The sequence below is a fragment of the Branchiostoma lanceolatum genome, chromosome 18 (genome assembly GCF_035083965.1).
Source record: "Branchiostoma lanceolatum isolate klBraLanc5 chromosome 18, klBraLanc5.hap2, whole genome shotgun sequence".
NCBI classification, from domain to species: domain Eukaryota; kingdom Metazoa; phylum Chordata; class Leptocardii; order Amphioxiformes; family Branchiostomatidae; genus Branchiostoma; species Branchiostoma lanceolatum.
Window position 1 is genome coordinate 2,993,003 of NC_089739.1, and position 26,234 is coordinate 3,019,236.

The 26,234-nt window shown below is 40.5% G+C and overlaps 2 protein-coding genes across 3 annotated transcripts; one reads left to right on the plus strand and one right to left on the minus strand.

The window, feature by feature from the left end:
* Positions 1 to 165: 165 nt before the first annotated feature.
* LOC136424187 (adhesion G-protein coupled receptor G7-like) lies at positions 166 to 17,103 on the minus strand. 2 transcript variants are annotated; one of them, XM_066412696.1, is made up of 18 exons: positions 16,889 to 17,103; positions 11,423 to 11,803; positions 10,846 to 10,961; positions 10,339 to 10,564; positions 9,667 to 9,774; positions 9,077 to 9,183; positions 8,125 to 8,271; positions 7,208 to 7,302; positions 6,678 to 6,805; positions 6,072 to 6,233; positions 5,419 to 5,573; positions 4,674 to 4,838; positions 4,097 to 4,212; positions 3,638 to 3,724; positions 2,924 to 3,210; positions 2,350 to 2,419; positions 1,298 to 1,434; positions 166 to 799 (listed from the first exon to the last, which is right to left on the minus strand). In XM_066412696.1, exons 1-18 carry the CDS (start codon positions 16,980 to 16,982, stop codon positions 441 to 443), a joined length of 2,940 nt encoding a protein of 979 aa, XP_066268793.1. In that variant the 5' UTR covers positions 16,983 to 17,103; the 3' UTR covers positions 166 to 440. The 2 variants fall into 2 exon arrangements, with proteins under 2 accessions (XP_066268793.1, XP_066268794.1); XM_066412697.1 differs by lacking the exon at positions 3,638 to 3,724.
* A 2,286-nt stretch (positions 17,104 to 19,389) lies between these two features.
* LOC136423917 (uncharacterized) lies at positions 19,390 to 25,749 on the plus strand. The gene is made up of 7 exons (XM_066412310.1): positions 19,390 to 19,586; positions 21,704 to 21,862; positions 22,348 to 22,482; positions 22,852 to 22,956; positions 23,362 to 23,445; positions 24,186 to 24,368; positions 24,898 to 25,749. The coding sequence occupies exons 1-7, from the start codon at positions 19,520 to 19,522 to the stop codon at positions 24,954 to 24,956; spliced, it is 792 nt and encodes a 263-aa protein (XP_066268407.1). The 5' UTR covers positions 19,390 to 19,519; the 3' UTR covers positions 24,957 to 25,749.
* The last annotated feature ends 485 nt before the right edge of the window (positions 25,750 to 26,234 follow it).

Genomic DNA, 26,234 nt, shown 5'->3' on the forward strand with positions numbered 1-26,234 from the left:
AACTCTTTCATTTTGACAATTGTACATGTAACTTGAGTACCTAAAGCATTTCAAAATAACGAATATTTGACAACTATAGCGTCATTATATCTACGTTGTGGATTTCTCAAGCATTTTCTCAGTACAAATAAAAGTCACGACATCTTTTTTTTAAATTCTAACCTACATTCTACTACGACCATGCTTAACCGTCAGACGATAAAAAGTATTCTTATTGACAACATTATGACTCCTCTTCTTCCCCTTTGTTCTGGCAATTGCAATTCTTTGCACGAATACGATTAAGTGTTTAATACGTTTCGGTGTGCGTCTGTTAACTTCCTCAGGACAATTATTTTCTGACTGATTCACTTTGCACTGCAGCTATAGGTGTCGCTGCTAACAGATGCGGTCCCAAACGTAAACTATTTACAATGTACATGTAAACATAGATACAATAGCTACGCTTTGCTAACAGACGGAGAAGGGTTGAAACTAATGTTCTGTGGTGTTCGCGCCACTGACGACGAAAACGTGCTTCTATTGACAACATAGTGATTCTTCTTCTTCCCTTTGCCAAAGAACTCCTTTCTCCACTTTTGTACGTCCTCTCTCATAAAGCAATGGAAGACGAAAATGAAGAGTCCCTGTAGCGTGTTGAAGATACAGAACAGGTAGGCGAAGGCGGTTCGGGCGGCGGCGTCGTCGATGACGAAGAAGAAGCCGAAGACCCATGTGAGACCGAACAGGACCATGATGCTGAAGGCTCGGCGTAGCTGTCGGAGCACCCACTGGTGGTCTGCCTCGTTTTTCTTAGCAACTGTATTTCAAACACATTAGTAATTATAATCATTACGTGGCTACGACTTGGAAATCATGTTGTGTAAGTTTTATTTCCTTGAATGGTCAGTTATTGGCGACGCTTCAGGAGCGAGCCTAATTGTATGGTATTGTGTGCAGTCTGCAAGAATTCTAGGAACTATACTGGGATGTGTCCAGGTATTATGAAGAACAGGTTTCAGACCAACGAAAGTTGCTCGCTGCAGTAAATAAGTGCGATACGATAGAATATTACATAGCTTGACGATTTTCTGTAAACGAATCTATATCGACTAGAATCACTGTTGTTGTTTTTTTACATCTTAATCTTGTTCGTTTCAGGCGATGTGCCATAAAATTGCAATCATTTTTGTGAAGAAGGCCAAATCATCGATAATTTCAGACTTCGGTATGTAAAAGTTACGTGTGCTTGTAGTAAAGCTCCAAGTTCGATTTCTTTTCTTCTTAAATCTTTTCTAAGTTCATGTTCAAATATTACCTGTCAACTTTTTCTGTTTCTTCTCTCTCTTGAGCAGTTTGTACATGACGATGGAGAATACCACCATGTTGAACAGCAGTATGAGACCCGCTGGCAGCAGAAACGCGTACTGTAGAGTAAGCCTTGCTAACCAGCAGCTATGGACAGGGGAAAGAAAATGGAGTAAATATTAACTGTAAATTTTAAAAAATGATAGTATCTATCTTTAACAAACTAGTATGCTTACTTTAAGAGTTTCATCAGGTTCGTAAGTCACTGAATAAAAAATACTCTTTTTACACAACCAAGAGATTTATTCCACCGACGTTTCAGTGACCGGTCGACCACCTGTCACCTTCTTCAAGGCAATTCTGACTGGCTCACTTAATAAATCTCTTGGTTGTGTACAAATAGTCTTTTATTCAAACTAGTATGCTATTATGTATCTACTTCATCAGTGATGAACCGCGATAAGGAGAAGACAAGTTCAGTCACATTTGGGACCGCATTCGTCCCACTGCAGCGCCACCTAGCTGCAGTGCTAACTCTGCACGAAATGGCCTCGGATCCTGACGTATCCTGACGTGATCCGGAACCTAAAATCCGGAAGAATCCGAACGGATTCGGGGCCGTATATTTCTCAGCAGGCTAATGCGCATCCACATATTGGGACTAAAGGTACCACCTGCATATTTGAGTTGTGTAAGTACGTACTTACACAAGTTGTGTATCATCTAGTCCCAATATTAGAATGCGCATTAGCCTGCCGAGAAATATACGGCCCCGGATCCATTCGGATTCTTTTGGATCTTTGGTTTCAGATCACGTCAGGATACTTCAAGATACGTTAGGATCCGAGGCCATTTCGTGCAGTGTAAGTAGAACTGGTCAGTTTAGTCATGTCATGAAGAACCAGGCAGACGAATACCGAAACGTCGGAAGGTGCACGTGAAAAATATTGGCTGACTTTGCTAACCATACCAGTTTCCAATAACATGGAAGCTGCTGCTGATTCATGTTGTATCGCCAAATATGTACGTAGGTCTCGAAACTATGGCCCGACCAAAACTTACTATTTAGTGCTCCTGTATTCGTAGAGACTTGAGGGACCCGCTGTAGACACAGCGATGAGAAATGGGAAGCCTAGAAAACAGTTCAAAATGCGTTATTGTTTAATACAGGATTCATTCAAAGTCGTTTATTTTGATACATGTACCGAAATAATGCTTAATTAAAAAATGGAAATAAAATAATGCTGAAATCTTTATGGAAGTGATATTAACTAACACTGTTTAGCACAATTGCGTAGTAACTTCATACTTTGAGCATTTTAAAATCGCACAAAATCGTGCTGTACGATGATCCCCTTAGTTTCGTGAGCCTATAAAAACCTCGGCGACGATTTTCAGTGAGTTCTCACATCGCAACGACAGCGTATTCTTGTATCATGGACGTTGCTATACATTGTGATAGTATTGCTTAAACTAATCATATATAGAAATGACTAAATAGATAGACTTTCAAAATGCAAAATTTCCGGGCCCTAATATTGCTTGGGTTTTCTTTAAAACACAAATTTTGTTCTAACAAATTAACAACTGATTGTAGTGAAAATAATAAAAAGTAATTAAGATTCGTTCTGCTCACCCCACGCTACTGCAGCAGCCTTGTATATGAAGTTCCTGGTGACGTAATGATCAAAAACCATCACGGTTGCCAGGTAGATGTTGATGGCTTCCATCGCCATCCAGATCAGGGCAGCCAATAGGAAGTAGTGTAACAACGCTGCCACGATCGTGCAGCCAATGGAAGAAGCTGTTTGATTGATGCCGGTTAGGAAGATGACGAGGATGGACAGCAGAGCCGCGCAAAGGTTGATGAGAACGAGGCGCTGGTTCTTGGCGTGAGCTCCCACAACACGGCGGTTGTATTTCCTAGAATTACAGACATTCAAGACAATACATGTACATGTTATTTTCTAGGTATTGCCTACCTTTGTAATCTGTGATCATATTTGACGTTTATAAGCCTCCAAAGTTCCTTTGCGTACATGCACCAATGCATGCACTATAACATCTACCATCTACGGCTCTATAAGGTCGTTCACGATTCCGAGTACGCATGAGTTAGTTCAAAGGTAAAGGCCACTGCTGACTTGTCAACAGTTCTCTTCTCGATCACTCATTGTCTGGATTTGTCTTATTTATGTCCCATGAGCTTTTACCTTTGGCACATTACCCACAATACATGTCGCTGCGCATGCGTACTTGGACTCATGGACGACCTTATTCCCTACATTCTAGGAATCGCCAAGAGCAACCTTATGTCCCTTCCGCTGGCAGGGAATGACTGTATTTTTACTTTGTTTTCTGGCTCTTGACTCCCCTTCGTGTGGATTTGGTTTCGTCCGGCTGTGACCCTACTCTTCTCAGCTGTGGAGCTTCATACCTTAATATTTTATGGCCAAACGCCATGAAATTTCGGAAAAGGTTAGCTATGGGGAATTTGTGTGTGTGTGTGTGTGTGTGTGTGTGTGTATGTGTGTGTGTATGTGTGTGTGTGTGTGTGTGTGTGTGTGTGTGTGTGTGTGTGTGTGTGTGTGTGTGTGTGTGTGTGTGTATGAACAGCATAACTTCGAGAAGTTCCCTGGTGCCGGAAAGAAAGTGTTTTGAGGAGCCGACCTCCTCTTTATTATAATACCTTTACCCTCTCTAGAAAATACAATCTTTTTAGTGATTAGCTACGACCCCTGAAAAGGGTAGAGAGGAGAATACGTTATTGTAGATGAAACCTGGTATTGTTGCTACAGTCATGACTTACATGGTAACGATGAAGGACAGTAGGGTGAGAACCAGACCAGTGATGGACACGACACAGCCGATAGTTGTGATGACCTCCAGTATCTTATCATGGCTTCCAAACCCGTCGCGCAGATCCTGGAAAATGAGCAACTAAACGTCAAGCAGGACAACTATGTATGAGGTAATAAAGATTCTCGGTACATAGCAAATATATATTTTGTTACTCCCTGCTCTGGAAAAGATAAGAGGGCCAGAAACTCCCAAAGGATTCTGTTCTGATATCAAACTCATAAAACCTTAAGCTTAAGCCCGTACCGTGGCCAGAAAGATTAACTGTTCGAAACCCGACTGTAGTCATCTTATCATCACCAAGCATATATAACAATGACCCATATTTGTTGTTACTACCGATTAGTACCGTTGGTTAATTGATTATGCTTGGACTACATTTATGTATTTCTTGCTTTTTTTAACCAAAAGCTGTTCAGGCAGAGAAATTACCTATACATATGTTCATGTTGTCGGATTCTCACCAATTTCACTTAGTAAATCTCGATTAATTAATTAATTAAAAGAAATCATGTTTTGCTACTCACAAAGAAGACAGCAAAGTTGGTGAGGTGGTTGAAGGTACATGTGTACCGCCCGTTGTCCTCTGTTTGACCCATGCAGCCCTCATTTGACCACGCCCCCTGTCCTGCCTCGGCCTCGAAATCCCAGAACACACATCGGACCTCCTTGACATCTTCAGGAGAGAAGTCCTGAAAGGCAAGAAACAAAGCCGTTCACTTACGATCCTCAAAAGACACATTGGAAAATCCCTTTGGTTAAGGATTGTGCAAGTCTGTTTCACAGTATTTAGGTTCATTCCGCATTCATAAGATAGTTTCGTTGGCATTGAACGGCCATCAACAATTTTGAAATATTGCTATAGTTTTACAAAATCAGTGCCCATCGAAATTACTCGGAAATGGTTTTCTCCCAATCTGAATACAACACTTTGTGTGGGCTTTTTCCTTTCCATTTTCTATTTATTTTTTTTTCAATATTAGATGTTGATATGCTCCCTATCGATGCTCGATTTCTATCACCCCCCTTGATGATTATCCCTATCATTCATAATTCAGTCCTCGTGAACAAGCTTGTTTGATCTGCGCATGCGCAATGTAATGCGTTGTTGGTAATATGTCAAAGTTGAAGTCCCATAAGGCATAAACAAAACACAAAACAAAACATCATGCATGGTCTAGACATGAAATGTTTACAACTTAAGGACCTTCACCTTTGACCTCCCGCATGCGCATTTCAAATTGTGAATTCGCTTATAACACGCTTATGTACCTGCAGAGGTGCGAAGGTGACGGTGACTGGGTGTGTCAGGTTCTTCATCGGCAAGCCCGCGATTCTGCTGCCGACGATTCGGGTTCCCACTGCACCCTGGGAAGGCTGGACGAACAGGCTGCTGTCGTTGTAGAGGGTATAACTCACCCGAACATCTGCAGAGGGAAACAAATTTTCATTAACGTCCCCTGCTTTTTGTTGTTTCTGATAAATCAATCAACAAAGGACATGATTCGTCGAGATATCAGGACGACATACACAGCTGATTTTGAAATATATGCACACTATGATGAACTCTGACTTATACATGCAAAAAGTGCTGACGAAGCAACAATTCCAACATGTATATATCAATACTGTGTTGGGTATTAGCATCTTCTATTAGAGACGGAGGACACCACAGACTTCCTGCAACTAATGATTTGCTGCTCACCGAGTCACGTGTCCTATCTGCATAATGTGACGTCACAGATGTATTGGATCGCCCTTTCCTTGACATAGACTGGTACTGTTCACTCGAAAATTTGAGTAAGTCAGCCCAACGCTAACTCTAACTTGTTTTAACCGCTAACTCAAAACCACCGCGAACACTCCTAAACGCGAATGAAATCACCGCGAAACTTAATTGTACATACTTAAGTACAGTATTGTACCTCCTGTGTTGTTGATCTGTACCATACTTGAGAGGTTAGCCGGTAGAGTGATGGAGATGTCGGCTGTCTGTAGAGGTTCTCTTACAGCGCCAACAGTGAAGCCGGACACACTGCCGTCCATCAAGCTGTTAGAACTGTTCCCACTCGGATAGAAGGCAAATCCTAAAGAGATAGTAGTTATGTTTTGGTAAGCTAACATTTTACATTTTTAAATCATTTATGAACATAGCAATAGACCAGAAAAGTGAAAGAAGCAGGAGTAAATACAGTTTGTACTAATGATCTTGTTTTATCACAACACGTTATAGTTAAAAAAACATCGTGACTCGTCATGTTTCAAAATCTGCAACAGAAACGCCCTCTGCAGTTTAAAAAACGGCTGCTAGAGGGCCTAAACTTGTTTCACTTCTTCCCGACCACAAGAGCTATCTACCAACCCAAAAACCGTGACCACAGCTTGTCTAGAACACGAAATATCAAAACTAGAAATTCCGCTGCAGTACCATAAAAAGCCACTAGGGGGCCAAAAATTGATAATCTCGAATCCTTATCAAAAACTACTCATATACCAATTATCAAAATGACGCAGGTGCATTTCATGCTGACCTTGCCCCTTGTCTAGCTCCTCTACACTGATGTCCGCTGCCTGCAGTGCCACACCTGGCCGCACGGAGGTGTACTTTTCTCCTGTAAGTATCACTGTATCCGAAAAGGTCTCCAAAGACTGTACAACTCTGAAAAAGACACAATAGAGTGTTCTTAATTAAATGCACCACATCAAAACATGAAAGTGGTTCTCTCCTAGATGCTACCCTGTTTTCTATTCTTTTATTGTTAAGTTCGTATTACACATTAGATATTTTGTCAGAAACAAAATGTTAAGTTTTCTGTATTGTCCTGATCTTACATAGCGGGCCTTTAATACACTGCACGTTACTTGGGAAACAAACACGTTGTGGTGTAATTATATTACTCTCCGAACAGAGGTTTCGGTCCAGTAGGGTAGGAATGTCCGAGATTTTTTACGTCTCGAAGGGAGACAGACGTAAAAAATCAAGGACACTCCTACCCTACTCGACCGAAACCTCTTCTTGGAGAATATAATTATATGGCAAATGCTTCAATAGTTACTGTACCTTGTCGGCCCTCCTCTGTCTTGCTGGCTCTGCTGCAGCACGGCTGAGTCTACATTCATTAAGTTGCCTATAGTTGTCATGAGAGAATCTCCAATCTAAGATAGAAAAAAATATATAAGTTACTTTACCAATGATCATCATCATCAGCATATCTTGTCGCTCCACTGCTGTATTCACTGACGGGTAGTCTGGTTGACCCCTCGAAGATCATCGTCAGTGCATGTTGTGCCAAGTTCACAGTTCTGTTGAAGGTGTTGTATAGTTTGGGTATTTGCCCCGCATGGGCAGGCTGCACTTGAAGCCTTGCCCCATCTCAGCATGATATAGTACATGATAAAGATAGTATTGGAGTTCTACGTTTCTCTCCATGTTATGCTCGGCCTTCGTTTAAAGCAACCATTTTTCATTACATTGATACCAATAGAGTTTGCCTCTGACTTAAATAGATAGTTCTGATTGGTGACCTCACAGATACACGGTCTCGGTAATGGGACAAAGACAGAAAGGTGTCAGAAAGTTTGTGTCGCCCCCCGTCTGTTTAGGGTGGCTTGAATAGAGATCATGTATATCACCACATCGACAATGAAGATCTGTCAAACCCTTCTTGATTTTTAATTGAGTTATTCCCTTTCAAAGTTTGACCAAAAATCGGCTCCTGCAGTACCAAAAACGCCACTAGGGGCCAAAACTTGCAGGACTTACTCCCACCCCCTCCAAAGAGCTATCTGCCACTATGAGATCACGACCATAGCATGTCCAGAATATTCTTATAGGCGAAGGTAATAAAGTTATGGTTCACTAATATCATCAACATCAAAACCAGCATCAAAACTCAGGCACTTAGATACATTGCTTACATACTATCTACACCATGTGGTGAATTCTATAACTACTAGTACATATGGGTAAAGAAATACCTGTTCTGTCGGGATCGCGTTGGCTATTTGTTGTATGAGGACACTAGCGATGGTGACGTCATCAGACGAGAGGGTGTTAGCCTGTGCTGTGATCACCTGCAGTTCCGTGGCCACCGCTAGGGCTGCTTCAGCGGTTGCTATTATCGTCTGCAAACAACAGAAAACAGCAGGTGTTCACAAAGACGATACTTAAACTGGATAGAATCTGCTATATCCCCTCGGTGTTTGACTGCTCTGTGTTAGCAAGCGAACGTTAGTAACATTTAGACTAGATTACTAGCCTCCGATGTTGATGCCTCCCGGCTGTTTTCTTTTTCAAGTTATTGTTTTTATACTATTACATTTTTTTTCTTCTAATTGCTAGCCGGGAAGCTAACAACAAGATAAAAATGTAATAGTAAAACTGGAACTTAGAAAATGAAAACAGCCGGAAGTCTGCAACGGAGGCTACTAGATTACATGGACTTTTGGTAATATAAGTCTTCCTAAGCAGTCAAAAGTTACCCTGACAAATAAACTACTGCTCAAATTTAAAGACGCCTTAAGAATCCTCAAGTTGCCAATATTTCAGCTCAAATCTAAGATAACAATAAGTCACTTTTCAGTACTAGATTGCTAGTTACTGCTTTTTAAAAGTCGCTGTTGTATCAATTTCTTTTATCAGAAATAGAAAACATTGCGATGTTGATCAATATAAGAAATAAACATTTAATCGAACTAAGCTCCCAAACAATAACGCCTTTTATCTATTTATTTATTTATAAGTCGGAAAGTCGTGTAAAGTACCTTTCCCAAGGGCACAACATCGGGGTATATCGGTGGTTTCGAACCTGGGACCTCTCGGTTGTGGGCGAAACACCCTACCGATTGTGCCACACGATGCCTTTTGTGTTTGTGATTTACTTGTACAAGAACAGTCAGTGTTACTAGTAGTCTGGAGACCAAGATTTACCTGAGACAGGTTTCGTAAGCTGACGTCACATGTCAGGACGACAGGTGGGTCCCACACCGCAGTTCCAGTCGTGGTGACCCTGCAGAAACGCGAGGCCTGGGGCTTCACTGTTGAGTAGGGGTGTTCAGAAAAATAAACAGTTGTAACATTCAATTTAGGTTCAAAACAATGTTGTAAATGCAGAAATGTTCGCGGTGGTTTTATGTTCGCGGTTTTCGCGGTGACCTTTCAGAGCGAACTTAAAACCACCGCGGAACATTTTGCCCCCTATGGCTGTAGCGCTACAATTGTTTCAAACGAGAAATTAAAACCACCGCGAACAGTTTATTTTCCCCATACTGCGAAATGAAAACCACGCGAACTTAAATGCATTTACAGTACTGCAAATCTGTTTTGAAGTCAAATTTCTCCATAACAGTGATAGCTATGGCATACGGAAACATTTACAAACCAACAGCGTAAAGGGAACACTTTTTGTTTAGGTAACGTTGCTATAGATTTAGCTTCCGGATCTCGCTAAAACAAACGTACACATGCATCTTCTTCTTCCTCTTTTTTGGCAACGCCGTAGGAGCGAAGCCTTGCCCTACCTGATGAGGAGGGGCAGCGTTCTTCGGAGTAGGAGAAACCTCCGCCCTCCGTGCTGTTGAAAACAAACTGGCCGGCCTCTGTCTCAACAACGTCCTCTGCGCAATAGCCTGAAAATGCAAAGAATAATCGTCATATGGAAGGAGGCATATTTCTGTAGGAATGGAATGGCAGCATATAACATTATATGTATGCACACATTATTACTCAAATTTATACATACGCGCACACACACACACACACACCTATAAGCAAATATACGCCCCCCCATGCGCCACTCACATGCAGACAGACACACACACACATATACATACACGAATGCATGCATACACACACACTTTTGTACATACACGTACTTCCGTTTTGTACATATGAATACACATCATATTTGAATTTCTTCATGACCCTATAAAGCGGCGTATACAATGTACGTAATCGGAGACAATCAACAAGCAGATGTACTTGGCATTCTCCAGGTACATCGAGAGTATGCACAGACTCGATGCGCTCTGCTAGAATCACTTCCAGCAAGTTACCAAGAGTTAAATACCTAGAGAGACAATTGACTCTTAACTGAACCAAGCGTCACCCAGCACCAAGAGATAACGTCTAGCGATATAATAGACGTTAAACAAGGACAACAACAACAACAACAACAAAAGTAACCCGTTTACCTTGTGTATAGCTGGTTGCTGCTGTCATCTGCTCGGTTGTAGATGTCGCATCCCCCGGGCGAACACAGCTGTACACCACCTCCAGGTATTTGTGCGTGCCCACACAGGGGTCGCCGAAGACCGAGTTAGACGCTTGTATGGAACACCTCTCTTGCCCATTACACAATTGAGACACCAGATTCTGGCTAGTGTCGGAGGTACAGTCGGTGTCTGTTAGGCGTGGGCCCTGTTGGAATCCGAAAAACAACAAAAATGTGTAAGAAAAAAGATGATCTAAAAAGATGATCTTGTAACGGAAAGTAAATGAAAATCGAAATATTCCAGAAATAATGCCTCTCGGCTTCTTCCAGCCTGTTTGGGAGCTCTCGGGTGTTGCCGTGCGTTTCGGGTGTTTTCGTGCCCGCTCGGATGTTCTCGCTTTCATTCGGAACACTGGCGCCCGTTAGGCAGGATGCATGCAGCCCCTCCTCATTGGCTACTAGATGCGTGTATACGTATCGTACTCACCTCTGTACAGTATGTAGATGAGGTCCGGCCGTAGTTTGCGTATGAAACTAGAATAGTTCCTCCTTCAGCACATGTGATCGTCAGCAATTCCCTCTCGCAGGCTCGACCAGTTTCACCTGCACGCACAAGATATTTTAATCGCTATCTCCCTTCGCCTATCATCAGTTTAAATTCCGAATGGGGCTGTATTTAACAGGTTTTGCATATGTTTACAACGTGCTCACTTATGTGATATTGGTCTTTTGACATCAATCAAAAGATGGTGACATAGTAGTTAACTCCGTCATTATTGGAGTTTGTGCCTATTTACATTTCGCGGAATTGAAGAACAATTTTATCGAAGGTAAAAGGTTGATTTTGGACCTCCTGGCAGCTTTCCTCGGTACCGCAGCAGAACGTCCGGTTATTGTATCTATTTGCCAGGACATGCTGTGATTTTGATATTTGTTGTTGTGGTAGATACCTTCTTATGTCAGAAAGATGTAGTGTAGATTTGTCTTGGTATGGTTACTTCTAGAAGCACTATTTTGTGCTTGTGTGCGAACATAAATGCATTTAAGTGTTCCATAACACGTACCTAGCTGACAGATGAATCCCTTTGTGAGGCTGCACGGTGCGTCATTCCAGACGTGACCAGAACCGTACACTACGGCGCAGTCTTCGCCACGGCCAAGATCATTCGGTTCCCCGCGGTTCCAGTTGCTGTAGCCGGATGACTCCAACGTTTGGCCGTCTTCAAACACCCACTGACCTTCGTTGTTGATGTCATTCAATCCAATCCATGGATTTCTACCCCCTGCGAGATTGTGGATGAAAGTGTTGGTCGTGTTGTCCTTCGGCATGGCTAGCAGTCCACCGTCCGATGCACATGTCGCTCTTGCCTCTTCGTAGGTTTTCTCCTCCGCAAATTCCTTGTAGCAAACACCATTAAAAAGGACGTAGCCTTCTTCTAAACACCCTGTAGAACAAAAAAAAGGTGTTATAAGAACACTTCGGTAACATCTCGAAATTTGTAATTTTGAACAAAGAAAAATCCAAATTGAACCTTTAAGATTTTTTTCTTACTTTAAAGCTAGTGTGCCAAATATCATGAGACCAACTTATGAATGCGTATTTTTTTTAGTTGAAATTAAGTGACCCGACATTTTGTAAATGTATCAGTGTTAGCGAAAACCAGATAATAAATTTCTACATGTACAAAGGACGTATCTAGCCATTGAATCGGAAACGATTTCGATGATTTAACGTTAACTGAATAATGCAAGCCCAGAAAGCATCGAACAAACAAATGTCAATTTCCCATTTCCGCCGAAAGCTGTATCTATGTAACGTTACTCCCAAACATAATTTGGCCAATGGATGAATGATTTAGGGGTGCTAGATGTGCTTGGAAAGAAATGATAAAAATTTGACCTCTCTTACTTAACTAACAGCTTTCTTCGGAACTGCAGGGAGCATTTCAGTTGCAGAATTTGAAACAGGATTACTCGAGAAGGGATGGATGCATCTTTAATAACGCTTTAAAGTTCAATCTATGCCCCTGGACAAGTTTGGACAAGGGACACAACATGGCGGCAAATGCACAGATGACGTCACTTGAATACGGTCTGTTTTAGGACGGTCGACCTATACTTTAACCCTAAAAATCAGTTTGTATTTATATTTACACTTGCACCATAGTAACAGACATGTACATGGACTGAATAATTGTTAGGTTACCGACCTCGATAATTGGTAGTCTCTGCAAAGAGGCTATTCAGACGTGGAACAATAGAACATTGTTTGGTAAACAGTGTTTAGTGGTGGCAAACGGCACGTACGTACGCGTGTCTGTCTCGCTGTAAGAAAATTCAAGGCTATTAATAGATGACAGTCAGGAAATAAAAAGGAAGTCATGGTCCAGTTTACCAAGAAAGGTATGAGTAGCTTGAAAAAAAATCCGAGACTCTGACGTATTGTAGTCACCCGATATACTTTGTACCTCACCGTTTTTGACAGGTGAAAACGTTGAAATATTTGGAAAACAGTTTGTTCGTGACAAATCATAGATTTTATCTCTCACATTGCAAGAAAATACAAGACTGTCCATAAATAACAGTCACGGTGTTAAAAGAACGTCATTGGCCCAGTTTACTGGGAAAGGAATGAGTAGCCCTTTAGAAAGTCCGAAACCCTGACGTATTGTAGTCACCCGATATTCTTTGTGCCTCACCTTGTTTGACAGGTGAAACCGTTGAAATATTTGGAAAACAGTTTGCTCGTGACAAATCATAGATTTTGTTTGTCACGTTGTAAGAAAAGACAAGACTATACATAGACAACAGTCACGATTGTATATACATATATTATATAGTCCCAGCCACCAGGTTGAATTGGACGTCACTAGCCCAGTTTACCGAAAAAAAAAGAAATGAGTAGCTCTTAACAAAGTCCGGACATGTGTTGTTGTCACCTGATACAGTTGTAATCGTTAAAATATTCGCCCAAACAGGTTGTTCGTGACAAATCATGTTTTGTTTCTCACATTGTAACAAACGACAGGACTAACATATAGTTAGTCACTAAGTAACAAAGGACGTCATTGGCTCAGTTTACCTAGAAAGAAATGAATAGCTCTTAACAAAGTCCGGACATGTAATTTAGTCACCCGATACAACTGTAACCGTTGAAATATTCGCTGAACAGGTTGTTCGTGACAAATCGTATCTTTTGTCTGTCACATTGTAGCAAAAGACAGAACTACCATATAGTTACAGTCACGAACTAAAAATGACATCATTGGCCCAGTTTATCTAGAAAGGAATGAGTATTTCTAAACAAAGCCAGGAACTCCTATATATTGTTGAGTTACACTGAGTTATGAACAAATACAAAGGTCTAGTATGTATGAGAAAAGCTTCCTCTTTTAAATGGGTGCGCTAACACAGTACACTTAGTATAGTAACATATGTCATGCCGTCACATCACAGAAGAAAACATTAAAATTGATTAAAATCATCCCAAAATTAATGTCCATTTTAGACCATTTTTCATCGTATCAATCGTCACAGATTCAAAATACCATAAATGTTTTATAAACTTACTGCCTGACTTGAAATACTGTTGTAGGTAGCTTTGTTAAAATATTTTAAATACAGGTAAATCTGTCTGTATTGATGATATCGTGTCTATTCAAATCACTATTCAACAACGGCTTATTCCTAGTATGTGGCTTATTGGTACTGAATTATACATTGAAACTTCGAGCTATCCTCAATTATAGGTTCTTTTGTGGTCAATTGAGCAAGCCATACTTATGAAAAGAAAAACTGACGATCTAAATAAGTGCGTTTATCCACCTTAAAAGACCGGTAGTTCTTGTCACGCATCTGATCTTAAATAAAGGGGTTTCGCGTAAATCTGTAGACCATAGCTGACACCAAACAAACAATAGGTTTCTAGATAAAGATCTGAGTCACGGAATAGGAAGATGCCAAGCGAAACGACCCACAAATCCCGGAGTACGTACACCGTAGTTTGCACACAAAAATGCTCGGCGTGTTGTTGTTGGTCGTTTCGCAGCATGTTGTGCATATTCTAGGTGATGCTAGTACAGCAAAAACATTCACTTGAAACCTCCTTGCTTGAAAGGACTAGAAAACGTACGTAAATGACATTCCCAAAAAAGCCCCTGTAATGCCAGAACAAGCTGCTTGGGGGAACCAAACCTCCACCACTTCTTTCTTACATGAAAAAGCTATCTGCCACAGACGATGCAACAACTGGACGTTCTACAGCAGCTACACAAACAAATGCTCGGCGTGTTTTTGTATGTCGTTTTCTAGTATGTTTTGCATCTTCCGAGTGATGCTAGTACAGCAAAAACATCCACTTGAAAGGACTAGAAAACGTTTCGTAAATGACATTCACAAAAACCGCACCTGTAGTTCCAGAGCAAACTGATAGGGGGACCCAACCTCCACCACTTCTTTCCTACATGAAAAAGCTATCTGCCACAAAAGATGCTACAACTGGACGTTCTACAGCAGCTACACAAACAAATGCTCGGCGTGTTTTTGTAGGTCGTTTCGTAGTATGTTTTGCATCTTCCGAGTGATGCTGGTATAGCAAAAACATCAATTTGAAAGGACTAGAAAACGTTACGTAAATGACATTCAAAAACCGCCCCTGTAGTTCCAGGCAAGCTGCTAGGGGGACCAAACCTTCACCACTTCTTTCTTACATGAAAAGCTATCTGCCATAAAAAATCAAGACCATGGCATGTCCAGGACAGAACATGTTTTAAAATGGACGATATACTGCAGTACCAGGGTCAAACACCAGGGGCCCAAAACCAGCCTTGCCTTTCGTCTTCCTAACACCTACCCACATACCAAATATCATCGCAATCCATCCAGAGCCTCTCAAGTTATGATGACCACAAATATCCGGAAACCCAAACTGACACACAGACAGACGCGCCACAAAAACAATACCTCCGTTTTTCATGGAGGTAACAAGCCACAAATCCCACGTACGTCTGCTTGGAGATTACGTAATTCCACCATACCTCTGGGCTTAGTTACCGAGCTAGTTGGATCGACTTTAACACGCGAAATATTTGTTCTCACTGCATACCTCTGCGCTGGTCCTTGATCTAATTAGGGCTTTTGGGAACAAAGTACAGGGGAAAGTGTCCACAAAACCAGACATTCTAGTCTTGTTCCTGCTCTGGGAAATCTTCTAAACCCCAAACCATTCAGAGTCACTGAATGACGAATAATACCTTTAAACTATGAGGGAAAAATTTGAAGATGACAGGGAGGGGGGGGTCTTTTCGTGCTTTTTCTGAATGTGTACAGAAATCAGAAGAAAGATAATAAGTCTAAATATCCCGTCGACACACAAAAGGGAAAACTTGCATGTTATTTGGTTATTCAAGAGAGCTTCGAATTGGGTAAAGTTTTCAGGAAAGGTACGATGATCGTTTGCACATTTGTAGGGCGAAATTTAATAACATAACCAGTTAACATGTATAACACAATTCCACCAGGGTACATAATACTGCCACCCTCAGAAAAGATACCTCCAAATAGATCTCTAACTCAACATCCCCCAGTATAATGCACTCCTGTATACCTGAACTGTGCATAACTGGTGATGCTACACTAGAGATCTCTCAAACACACTGTTTTTCAAAGTGGTGGATTTATGTAGCCCGGCGGATTACTGTTAATGGCGGTTTTATCATTACCGCATAATATCACTTCCTTCAGATTTTACACCTTCCCTCTAAATATCTTGTAGTTTAGTACTAGGCAGTATAATTGCACCAAACCAAGCAAAGTTCCGTAAAATATGTGTCGACCGTAACTGCAGTGCAATTTAACTTCGTTCTAGCAAACATGGTTGAACAGTTATGGTCGTTTTTGCTCACAAATTTCCCACACTAAAAATGCGTGACAAAAGCAATCACTACAACACCTGTGATTACTACCTGACACTTTATGACTTATCCGTCAGTGTTGATGAGGCAAATTATGGGTGATTCAGGTCGGACAGGTACGTTTTTGTTGTCTGACATGTTTTGGTAGAGCAATATGATCCCGGTTCCTATTCTAGTCTCGTGACCCCTACAAGTTTGCGAACAAACGATATGCTTAGCTTAAACAACTATGCGCTTTTCCATGGACACAAAAGGCGGATTTTCGAGTCGGTATGCAAATTTGGATAAATAATGACCCCTTTTCTCACCAAGATTACTAGAAGAACGTGCCGTACTAGTATTTAACCCCCATGGAATGTGTCGCCTACCCCTAGGGACCGTGTTCTAGCTGTAATTACGTCTCAAAATATGGGCCAAAACTTTCTATAAAATTCTCCTCTCTTCTTTAACGTTTCTGACAAGTTACAATGGTTAGAAACATACTAAATGCTCCCCAAATGTGGTTTCAAATCGCTGCGTTGACAAGTATTTCTAACGTCTAACCTTATGCAATTGGCATGTGTATGTAAGCTGCTACAGTAGGCGGTCAGGCGGTACAATGTATACTCGGACTCGTACCTGTTACACTGTGGAACGCCCCAAACACACACAGCACCACCAGAACCCAGGCCCGCCGTCGTAGCACGTTTCTCGTCCCGTCTGCCGCAACCATCTTACGTTTCTGACCACTTCTTAATGACTTGAACAACTTGAGATTAGTTCTAGGGTCACGACGCTGGCTCGACGTTTGAATGAACTGCTGTGTGGTGCTACGTGCTACCTGCCGTTTTCTAGGTAAATAGTGACGTCATATGGGGGCGTGCCACGCCTTAGTTACCACCCGTCACCTGTCGTCTGATTTGGAGTAGCTGAATCGTAGAGTAATTTGACACCCTGTTTCGTACTATTTGCTGTGGGGGTGTTCCTAGAAAGAGCATTGGTAGAGGGATATGATTCAGGCATAATCATTTTCCGTTTTCTTCTCCAATTTATCGTTACAACTAACCTCCATTAACATTAATCCACCGGGTAACATAAATCCGCCACTTTGAAAAACAGTGTGTTTGAGAGATCTCTAGTGTAGTGCCTCAAGGTATGTATGTACAGTTTAGATATACAGGAGTGTATTATGGCTATGGGATGTTGGGTTGGAGATCTTATTGTATGTAGCTTTTCAGGGTGGCGGAATTATGTACCCTGACGAAATTATGTTAGTAAATGTTATCATAATCCTTATGAATGTGAGGAAGAGAATCGAAAAAAAGGAACCGTCTGGGTTTTTTTTTAAGTTAAGCAACATGCAGTAGTCTTTTGGAGTCAAAGCCTAACCATCGAAAGATAAAACACCAAGTGTATCAAAAATGCTTGTGTGATCTGAATACAAATTTTGAAAGACTTTGTTTTCTCTTCTACTGACATTTTATTGAAGATTTAACAATTTCCAGGTTACTATCTTATGCTCTTTTTTAAGATAATATCTGATGTCCATTCTCGTTTATTCAAATTCAAAATATGGAAGTATTCGTCTTGGAGTTCATTGTTAAAATCCACTTATTGGCTGATGACGCAACATTTACAACAAATTCCTTGTATGAAATTCAATGTCTTTTATGGCACTTTCTACATACTAAATATCTATCAAAATCAGATTATTCTTTATACCTGTATTCCTTAATCTTGTTTGTCGACATTTTCCCTTGCTCAGACAGTTTAAGGCCTGTGACAATTTCTGTCGAACATGAATTTCGAACCACCCATGACTGCAGGTAACCTTACGAGTCCGTGACGTTTTCAGAATGGTCCAATGGTACAATGGTACAATGTACGTTACATTGCAAAAACAGGAATTTACTCATTATTTGGCATACTAACTACTTTTGTATAGGAAATTAACAATTTTGTTGTTGTGGTATTTTGAATATTTGTTATTTACATCACCTGGATAAATTGTGTTGAAAACAGATAATATTTATAATACACATCAAAAGTTACGGTCATATAACTGCTAACGTAGCCAACCCCCAGGTGTCAAAGGCCTTAAAGTTTAAACAAGCTGAGTGAATTGAATATTTGAGGTAGTTCGTTTCTTTGTCGGCAAAAGATACATCCGTACCCTGTTCTAGGCCAACGTCCATCCGTCACGTTTCTAGGCTAGGAATGAATGTTGTTCGACTATTCATACACGTATGGCGTATGGCTATGACGTATTACTCCATACGATTGAGTGACGCATATTACTGTAAATAAATTTAAGTTCGCCTGGTTACCATTTCGCGCTAAGGGGGACATGGAGTGTTCGCGATGGTTTTTTTAAAGTTTGCAGCGATATAGGCACATACTGCTACAGTATTGGACAGAACTTAAAACCACCGCGAACATTTCTGTGTTTACAGTACTGTATACTACTGTGTGTGTGTGTGTCGTATTATGTTTCCAGATATTTTGTTATTTTTTTTCTTTCAATAACGTCTATACGTTTGGGGACAGCATATCTCTAAAAGATCTTATGACATTTGGTATGAAGGCAGTAAGTTCTGGCAATGCAGACGGTAGCTTCAATTTTGACACGCTTCCCAGCGATTTGCTTACAAACTGCAGTCGTCTCCATCTCTTATTCTGAACACAAAGACCAGGACCCCTGCCATGAATGCTATCACCCCTCCCTCTCTGTCTGTTGAAGACATCATGCAATGCACTCAAAATAGTTGTGAGGAACAAATATTTTCTAAGATTCTCTATTCAACAACAAACAGCGAATTCAGAATTGCAGGTGTGAAAACCCAAAGTTGCCGGTCCCGGGATTCGAAATCACGCCGATCCCAATCCGCACATTATTTCCGGGTCTCATTATTTCCGGCTTGGGAATTCAACACGCTAACCACTAGGCTAAATGGTCCGGACCAGTTAGACTGGCCAGTTAGTGGAGGTTGATCCCCACTGTTACACTACTCCCCCTTTTCTTTCTAGACTCGTCCCGAGTCTCCGAGTACAACTGTGATCCCTGTGTGATCGGATCGTTACTCACAGGGCCGGTGTGGGAACCACTGTGGGGCATCATGGGAAAATGAAGACAACGCAGACCTGTCCATCTGGTCCTTTGGACTTATTACGAGACAAAAGATCGCGGGGCGTGTTCTGGTCAACTGTTATGGACATCTAACCTGTTTCCGGACATCAGAAATGTAGTTAGCATCAACATTTCACTGCAAAATGACTTTTTTGAAGGTAGCTATGATGCTACTGCTCCTTCAATGCATAGCGGCAATAGCGGGAAGAGGTAAGTGTCTTTTATAGCTTTTACCTGCACAATAAGTGGGAATGAATCTATTGACACAAATGCTTAACGAAGCGTTAGAATTGCAAAATGAGAATTTATCATGGGCGGGAGCACATCTGTTACTTTATACACGCAATTATAGGAAGTTACTGTTTCTTTCATTTGCGATTCTTCCGATTATTGACTCTTCCAGCCTGTAACACTTGCTCCTTTTAAGATTTAAACGAAAGTTTTGAATTTCCATGTGTTTTATCGCGCTTTAGTTTGCCTGTTGTATTTGTGTAGTCGAGAATATAAGTAACTTCGTTGATATTGCCATTACTTCATTGGTGTAGTTGAAATATTGCTTATTGAAAATTGTTAATTTAGTAGCTTATATTGGATTTGGTTGTGTTGGTGCAATGTAATAGAGTTGCCCACAAGGCTCTATTCAGTAGAATATTGTAAAGATATAAATATATATAGGACGTCCCTTGAAATAGTTTATGACCTATCCTTAGTGATTATATTGCTCATTGTTTCTCAAATCATGCTGTTTTCGGGTCGATTTCGGATGTTTTTTATCTATCTATTCGAGGAGAATCATGAGTGAGGCGACGAATTATGAATGAGAAATGTTGAATTATACCGTACTCAATATGTCAATACTGCTAGATATAAACAGTAAACTGTCGTGAGAAAAGTTGATAAAATATGGGCGAAAGGGTAACTAATAAAAGTTTAGAGACAGAAAGTTCATTAACAATAGCTCAGTTTACTACGAATGTTCTTCATGGTTTTGAGATGTGGAACTGTAGGCAAGTAGGTTGCCTTCTTTCAAAACATAGTTGTCTGGCTGACATACTGTTTGATTATTATCTGCAGGGGCAAACTATATCATCTCGACAAAACAGGAACCTCAATATTCACCTCACAGTGCAATATGAGATGATATTGTCTTATTTCTATCATACATAAAACGAGGTTCTTATTATTACCGTCGCCGAGAAGGTTATATTTTCGGTTACACCAGCTGTGGAGTGGGTCTGTATGTATGTCAAGAGCATAACTCGAGTAGTCTTTGATGGATCTTCGTGATTTTTGGTGGGTAAATAGCAGTTATAAAAATAAAGGTCAAGATCGAAAATGGTTTACCTGGTGTTTTCCTACAGTGCTGCAGTGGACTTTGTATGTTTGTGTGTTTGTATGTAGACAACATAACTCGTTGAGCTGTTGATGGATCTTCATGAGTTTTGGTGGGTGCGTAGAGATTGTAGAAACGAAGGTCAATTTCATAAATGGGTCACCTTGCATTTACCTACGGTACTGCAGCGGACTGTGTATGTATGCGTATTTGTTCGCAGACAGGATAACTCGTTTTATATATAAAGCGGTTAGCATATGGTGCTTCTTTCAAAACATAGTTGTCTGACTGACACCTTGTTTGATTGATGACTGAAGAGCCAAACAAGAACACGTCATCTCGTCAAAACAGTTACTAGTACCTGAATTTTAATTTCACAGTGCAAATGAGATAGCATTGTCTTATTCTTTAAATTTTGATACATAACACGAGGTTCGCATTATTCTATCCATAAAGCGGTTAGGATATGGTGCTTCTTTCAAAACATAGTTGTCTGACTGACATCTTGTTTGATTAATGACGATATCACGTTACCTCGTCAAAACTGTATCCTCAATGCAATATCCACTTCGCCGTGCAAAATAAGATAGCATTGTCTTATTTCTATGATATATACAACGAGGTGGTTGCTATTGTTAATGGCCTTTAGCTTGCTACAAAGTGACAGTTTGAACAAATGTACCATAAAAGGGACATACAATTGTGAAATATAACATGATAACGTGTTTTAAAATTCTGGTTTTAAAATGTAACCAGGCAATGAAGACAAGAACATGTCAAGAACAGGAATGTGTGAAAACTCTATAACTTTCTGTTGATTGAACGACATAAGAAGCAATCGTTTGTGTTATATGAAATTGCTACATTGATAAACTAAGTAACCCACTATACTACCATAAAATTCATATAACAAATGACTGTTGACAGGTTACCTATAAGTAGGAAACCTATAGTAACTAAAAATTATATGATTATATATTTCTTGGTCCTTCAGTAGACAACAGTGAAACAGGGGAGTCAACGTATGGAGCTAGCGCCGTAGAAAATTCGCAAATCAACAAAGAAGATAACGAAAGCGACAACATACACGACGTTCTGCAACAGATGGGCATCTATATTCACGATGCAAGAAATCAGAAACATTTTGATGAAGGTAAGTTATTTTAAAGTTTGCACCAATTGTAAAGAACAATGCACACAACAAGGTGAGAGTCACAGTATGATGCTTCACTCATAAACATGTACACAATGTAGTACTGAAGCTGTCAAATTCAGGCTGTTAAGCCTGCTGGTTTGTATGATAAAGGTCTAATCTATAATTGCATTCAATTGCACATGGATATAAATTCGTCTGAGCTTCTTCTCGCAGCTAGTTTGAAAAATTACCCATATCTGATGGAGTACTCCTGGCATCGCACATGTATCAGGGTTGTATGAAACTTTAGTAGTTGAATGATATATATATATATATATATATAATTTATCATGTTCGTGCTGGTTACGCAATTAATCCACTGACTGCGAAATGTCTAGAGAATAAATCATTTATAAACATTCATATAAGGATGAGTACAACTTTCAATCATAAATATCAAAAACATCTGATGACATTTCTTTTCTATATTAACCTGGCATAAGCTGTCAAAGATAACAAAGAAGCATCACAAGGAGCTGCTTCAGAAGCTGAAGATATTTACGACATTCTCCGAGCAAAGGGACTCAAGATAGATGACGACGACACAGACGCAGACCAAAATACCAGAAAGCAGGAAGGTATGAAGTCTGGGCCAATCGTTTTTCGGTGTTGCTGTTACTTTTGTTTTATTTGAGTGGTGTTCTGTCCTTCATATGAATATTATTCTGGAACACGGTCTAAATAACTTTCCAACAAAGTTTTATGTAGACTCGCCGAATTCTAGATTGATACAACAGCCTTCGTCAGTAATGATGACCCACTCATGTCCGTCACGTGACCTTACCGGTAATCACCAGATAGGTCACGTGTTGCGTGAGTCACGTGGGTGGGTCATCATTCATGAAAAAGAAAGAAAGATCAAAGTTTGAGTATGTTATATACTTACCGATATAAATAAGCTTTTATACAAAATTTGATATCAAAATTGACTATTTTTCCTCTTTCAGAGCGCGGAGTGATCATCAAAGGCCAAAATGATGACTCAGCAGCAAAGAAACCGATCAACGTCATCAACAATGAGATCTACATTCCCAGACGACTTTGGAACAAATGTAACTATCATTCTTTTTGAAAGTTTTTTTAGTGCTATAGCCGCATACTGCTACAGTATTGCACAAAAACGATCGCGGTGGTTTTAAGTTCGCGGTGAAATGGTCGCCGCGAAAACCTCGAACTTAAAACCACCGCGAACATTTCTGCATTTACAGTATACCATCATTACGTTCTAATAAAAAAGGATATTTACTTTACAGTTTTTAAAAACAACCTTCAAATGAGGGATGTATGCAAAGCTACAGTGATGACCATTATCAGCAGTGACGTCATCCTTAGCGAAACTTGATAATCTGTTGTCATTGATATTATCAAATGTTTTGTTTTTATGATTTTTAAAACTTTTTAACAGACATGTTACCCTTTTTTTCCAAATCATAATTTTTACATATTTTGTTTTTCAGATGTCAAAGAAGGGAAAGTCCACATTATCAACAACATGATTAACATCTACCTGCCCCAGCCTATAGACGTTCCAGGAGGCAAAGGTACGATTACGTATATTATGAATCAAAGTTTACCTGTAATTGCCTATACAGAAATTGGACTTTCGCAAATTTTCGACTGTTCAACTCCAATCTTTGTCAAGGAATGAGCAATCCACTGCATCTGTGACGTCACGTTATGTAGAAAGAACACGTGACTCTATGAGCAGTAGATCATATGTTGCAAAAAGTCTGTGGCACCCCCCGTCTCTCTTGAGGGATGGTTGTAGAGCCCGAATGCAGATGGTATTACGTATATTGTTAATGGTCTACCTAAAATTGCAAGTGACCTATTTTTGGACGTCAAAAATGTAGTATGTATACAGTATAGCCTATAGCATAGGTACTCGTACAACTACTTATAGCTGATGACCTTCACCTTTAAAATGACAAATTCAATTTGTTATAAGCTTGCTAGGCTACTTTCTGATTTCTTCATCTAGCACTTAAAAAAACGCTTCCAAACATTAATCAGGAGAGGTAAATACTCCTTGTAGTTTGCTTTCCTGTTGACATTGATCACTGAAACGATCGCGATAGAAAACTATAAGATATAAGATGGAAATGGATCTATACACATGTTTTGTTTTGTTTTAATTTCACTGCAGTGACACCTAGCTGCAATGTATAGTAGAACCAGTTAGTATTGCCCTGAAGACGGTGGCAGTCACTTAAACGTCGACGAGGTATCAATTATTTGGTTGTGTGCAAAGAACTCTGTTAACCGACAAAACTTTTCACAGATGAATATCACGCCAATCTACCTAGTGGCCCAATGACGATACGGGTTGGGCCCGAGCCTGCTACCCTGGGGGACACAAGAATGGAGAAAGGAAAGTCCGTTCTACCGAGCGTCGTGTTGGGAAGGATAGAGAGGAGAGACACCGCATCAGCCTCAAATGACGACAATGACACTGCAGAGAGAAGTAAGCTGCCTCTCATATTACCGTTTTATGGAATGGAGCGTTCCCGTCGAACACCATATCGAACATATAAAACCCCCTGTTCTATTTCGAACACCTCCGTCAAAAACAGACCTTGAAGGACATTGCAGTGAAAAGCCTGTCACAAATATACGTACCCTGCTTAACACGTGCCATTTCTGTCCTACTAGCGCCGTTTTTGACGGAGGTGTTCCAAATAGAACAGGGGGTTCTATATGTTCGATATGGGGCTTATGGTGTTTGACTGGAAGGGTCCATAGTATACATGTACAGCATGTAGATAATTGTCGATCAATATTTGCATCTCCAAATAAAAAAAATTACAATGTACGGTTTACAGTAATAATGATATGGGGCAAGGTCGGCGTTTTATAGCTAAGCCTTTGGTCCCGCAAATCTTATGATAATAAAACAATAGTATTAAATGTTATAATATTGTGCTTAAATTACCATACCAACGTAATCTAACGTTACTAAACTAAATTGACTAAATAATTTGTATTTTTTGCAGATGTGCGGAGTAAAAAGGATGTCATTTGTGAACACCAAAATGAAGAGGAGGACGTCTAATCAAAAGAAGAACACTGACATCAACAAGACCATAGCACGTCCAGGTCAAAAGATACAAAAACGGAAGTTCTGCTGCAGTACCAAGGTCACATACCAGGGGGCCCAAAACCAACCTTGACTTTCGGCTTCCCAACACCCGCCCACACACCAAATATCATCGAAATCCATCAAGAGGTTATTGAGTTATGCTAACTAGAGTAGTGCGGAAACACAAACAGACAGACAGACAGACAGACGGACAGACACACCCAAAACAATATGTCAATTTTTCATGGAGATAAAAAAGGGTTAAAACTGAAATGGAATTCACACAAAGCAAACTAAGTTAAAACCATATGTTGGGCTCAGTCCAAGCCCAACTTAAAAGTTTTTACCGTGGATCATGAATTGCTTATAAAGCATTACATCAATAATTTATTAAAAGTACTAAGCTGTTAACACTTTGTTAGCGAATATGCAATTCTTAAATAATCGATATAGGTTATCATCCAAGAAATAAGATACACAATACAAACGGTACTCAAGCAACTGGATTAAAAGATCTACCCAGTCACCCGAGTAACATTTGTACTGTGAATGATTAGATTGGTGATTTAAACTGATGTTTTTCTGGCCATTATTCTTGCCCTTCTCACATGGTATATGCATGTGGAGACCTTCGTTTTCTTGTCTGAATCATTAATTGACCATTGTGTAGAAAATGAACTTTCATGTCTTAAACCTCTGTTCAGCATTCCAATGTACAAAAATCAAAAAAATTCTTCATAAATAATAAATCAACATGTTCAAAGGACCTTCACTGGTGTCAATTCAATTGATTATCCTATACCTCTTGGTACTGAGGTGCCATCCCCCGCCCTGTACTATCCTGTACTACCCCCAGCCTATACTATACTGTACCGTCCCCAGCCTTTGTACTAATGTGCCATCCCCCAGCCTGTAATATCCTGTACCACCCTCAGCCTGTAGTACCCTGTACCATCCCTAGCCTTGGTGCTGATGTGCCATCCCCACCATACACTATACTGTACCACCCCAGCCTTGGTGCTGCAGTACCATACCCCAGCCTGTACTATCCTGAACCATCCCCAGCTTTGGTGCTGATGTACCATCCCACCCTGTACTATACTGTACCATACCCAGCCTTGGTACTGATGTGCCATCCCCCGGCCTGTACCATACTGTACCATCCCCAGCCTTGGTGCTGAAGTGCCATCCCCACCATGTACTATCCTGTACCATCCCCAGCCTTGGAGCTGATGTGCCATCCCCACCCTG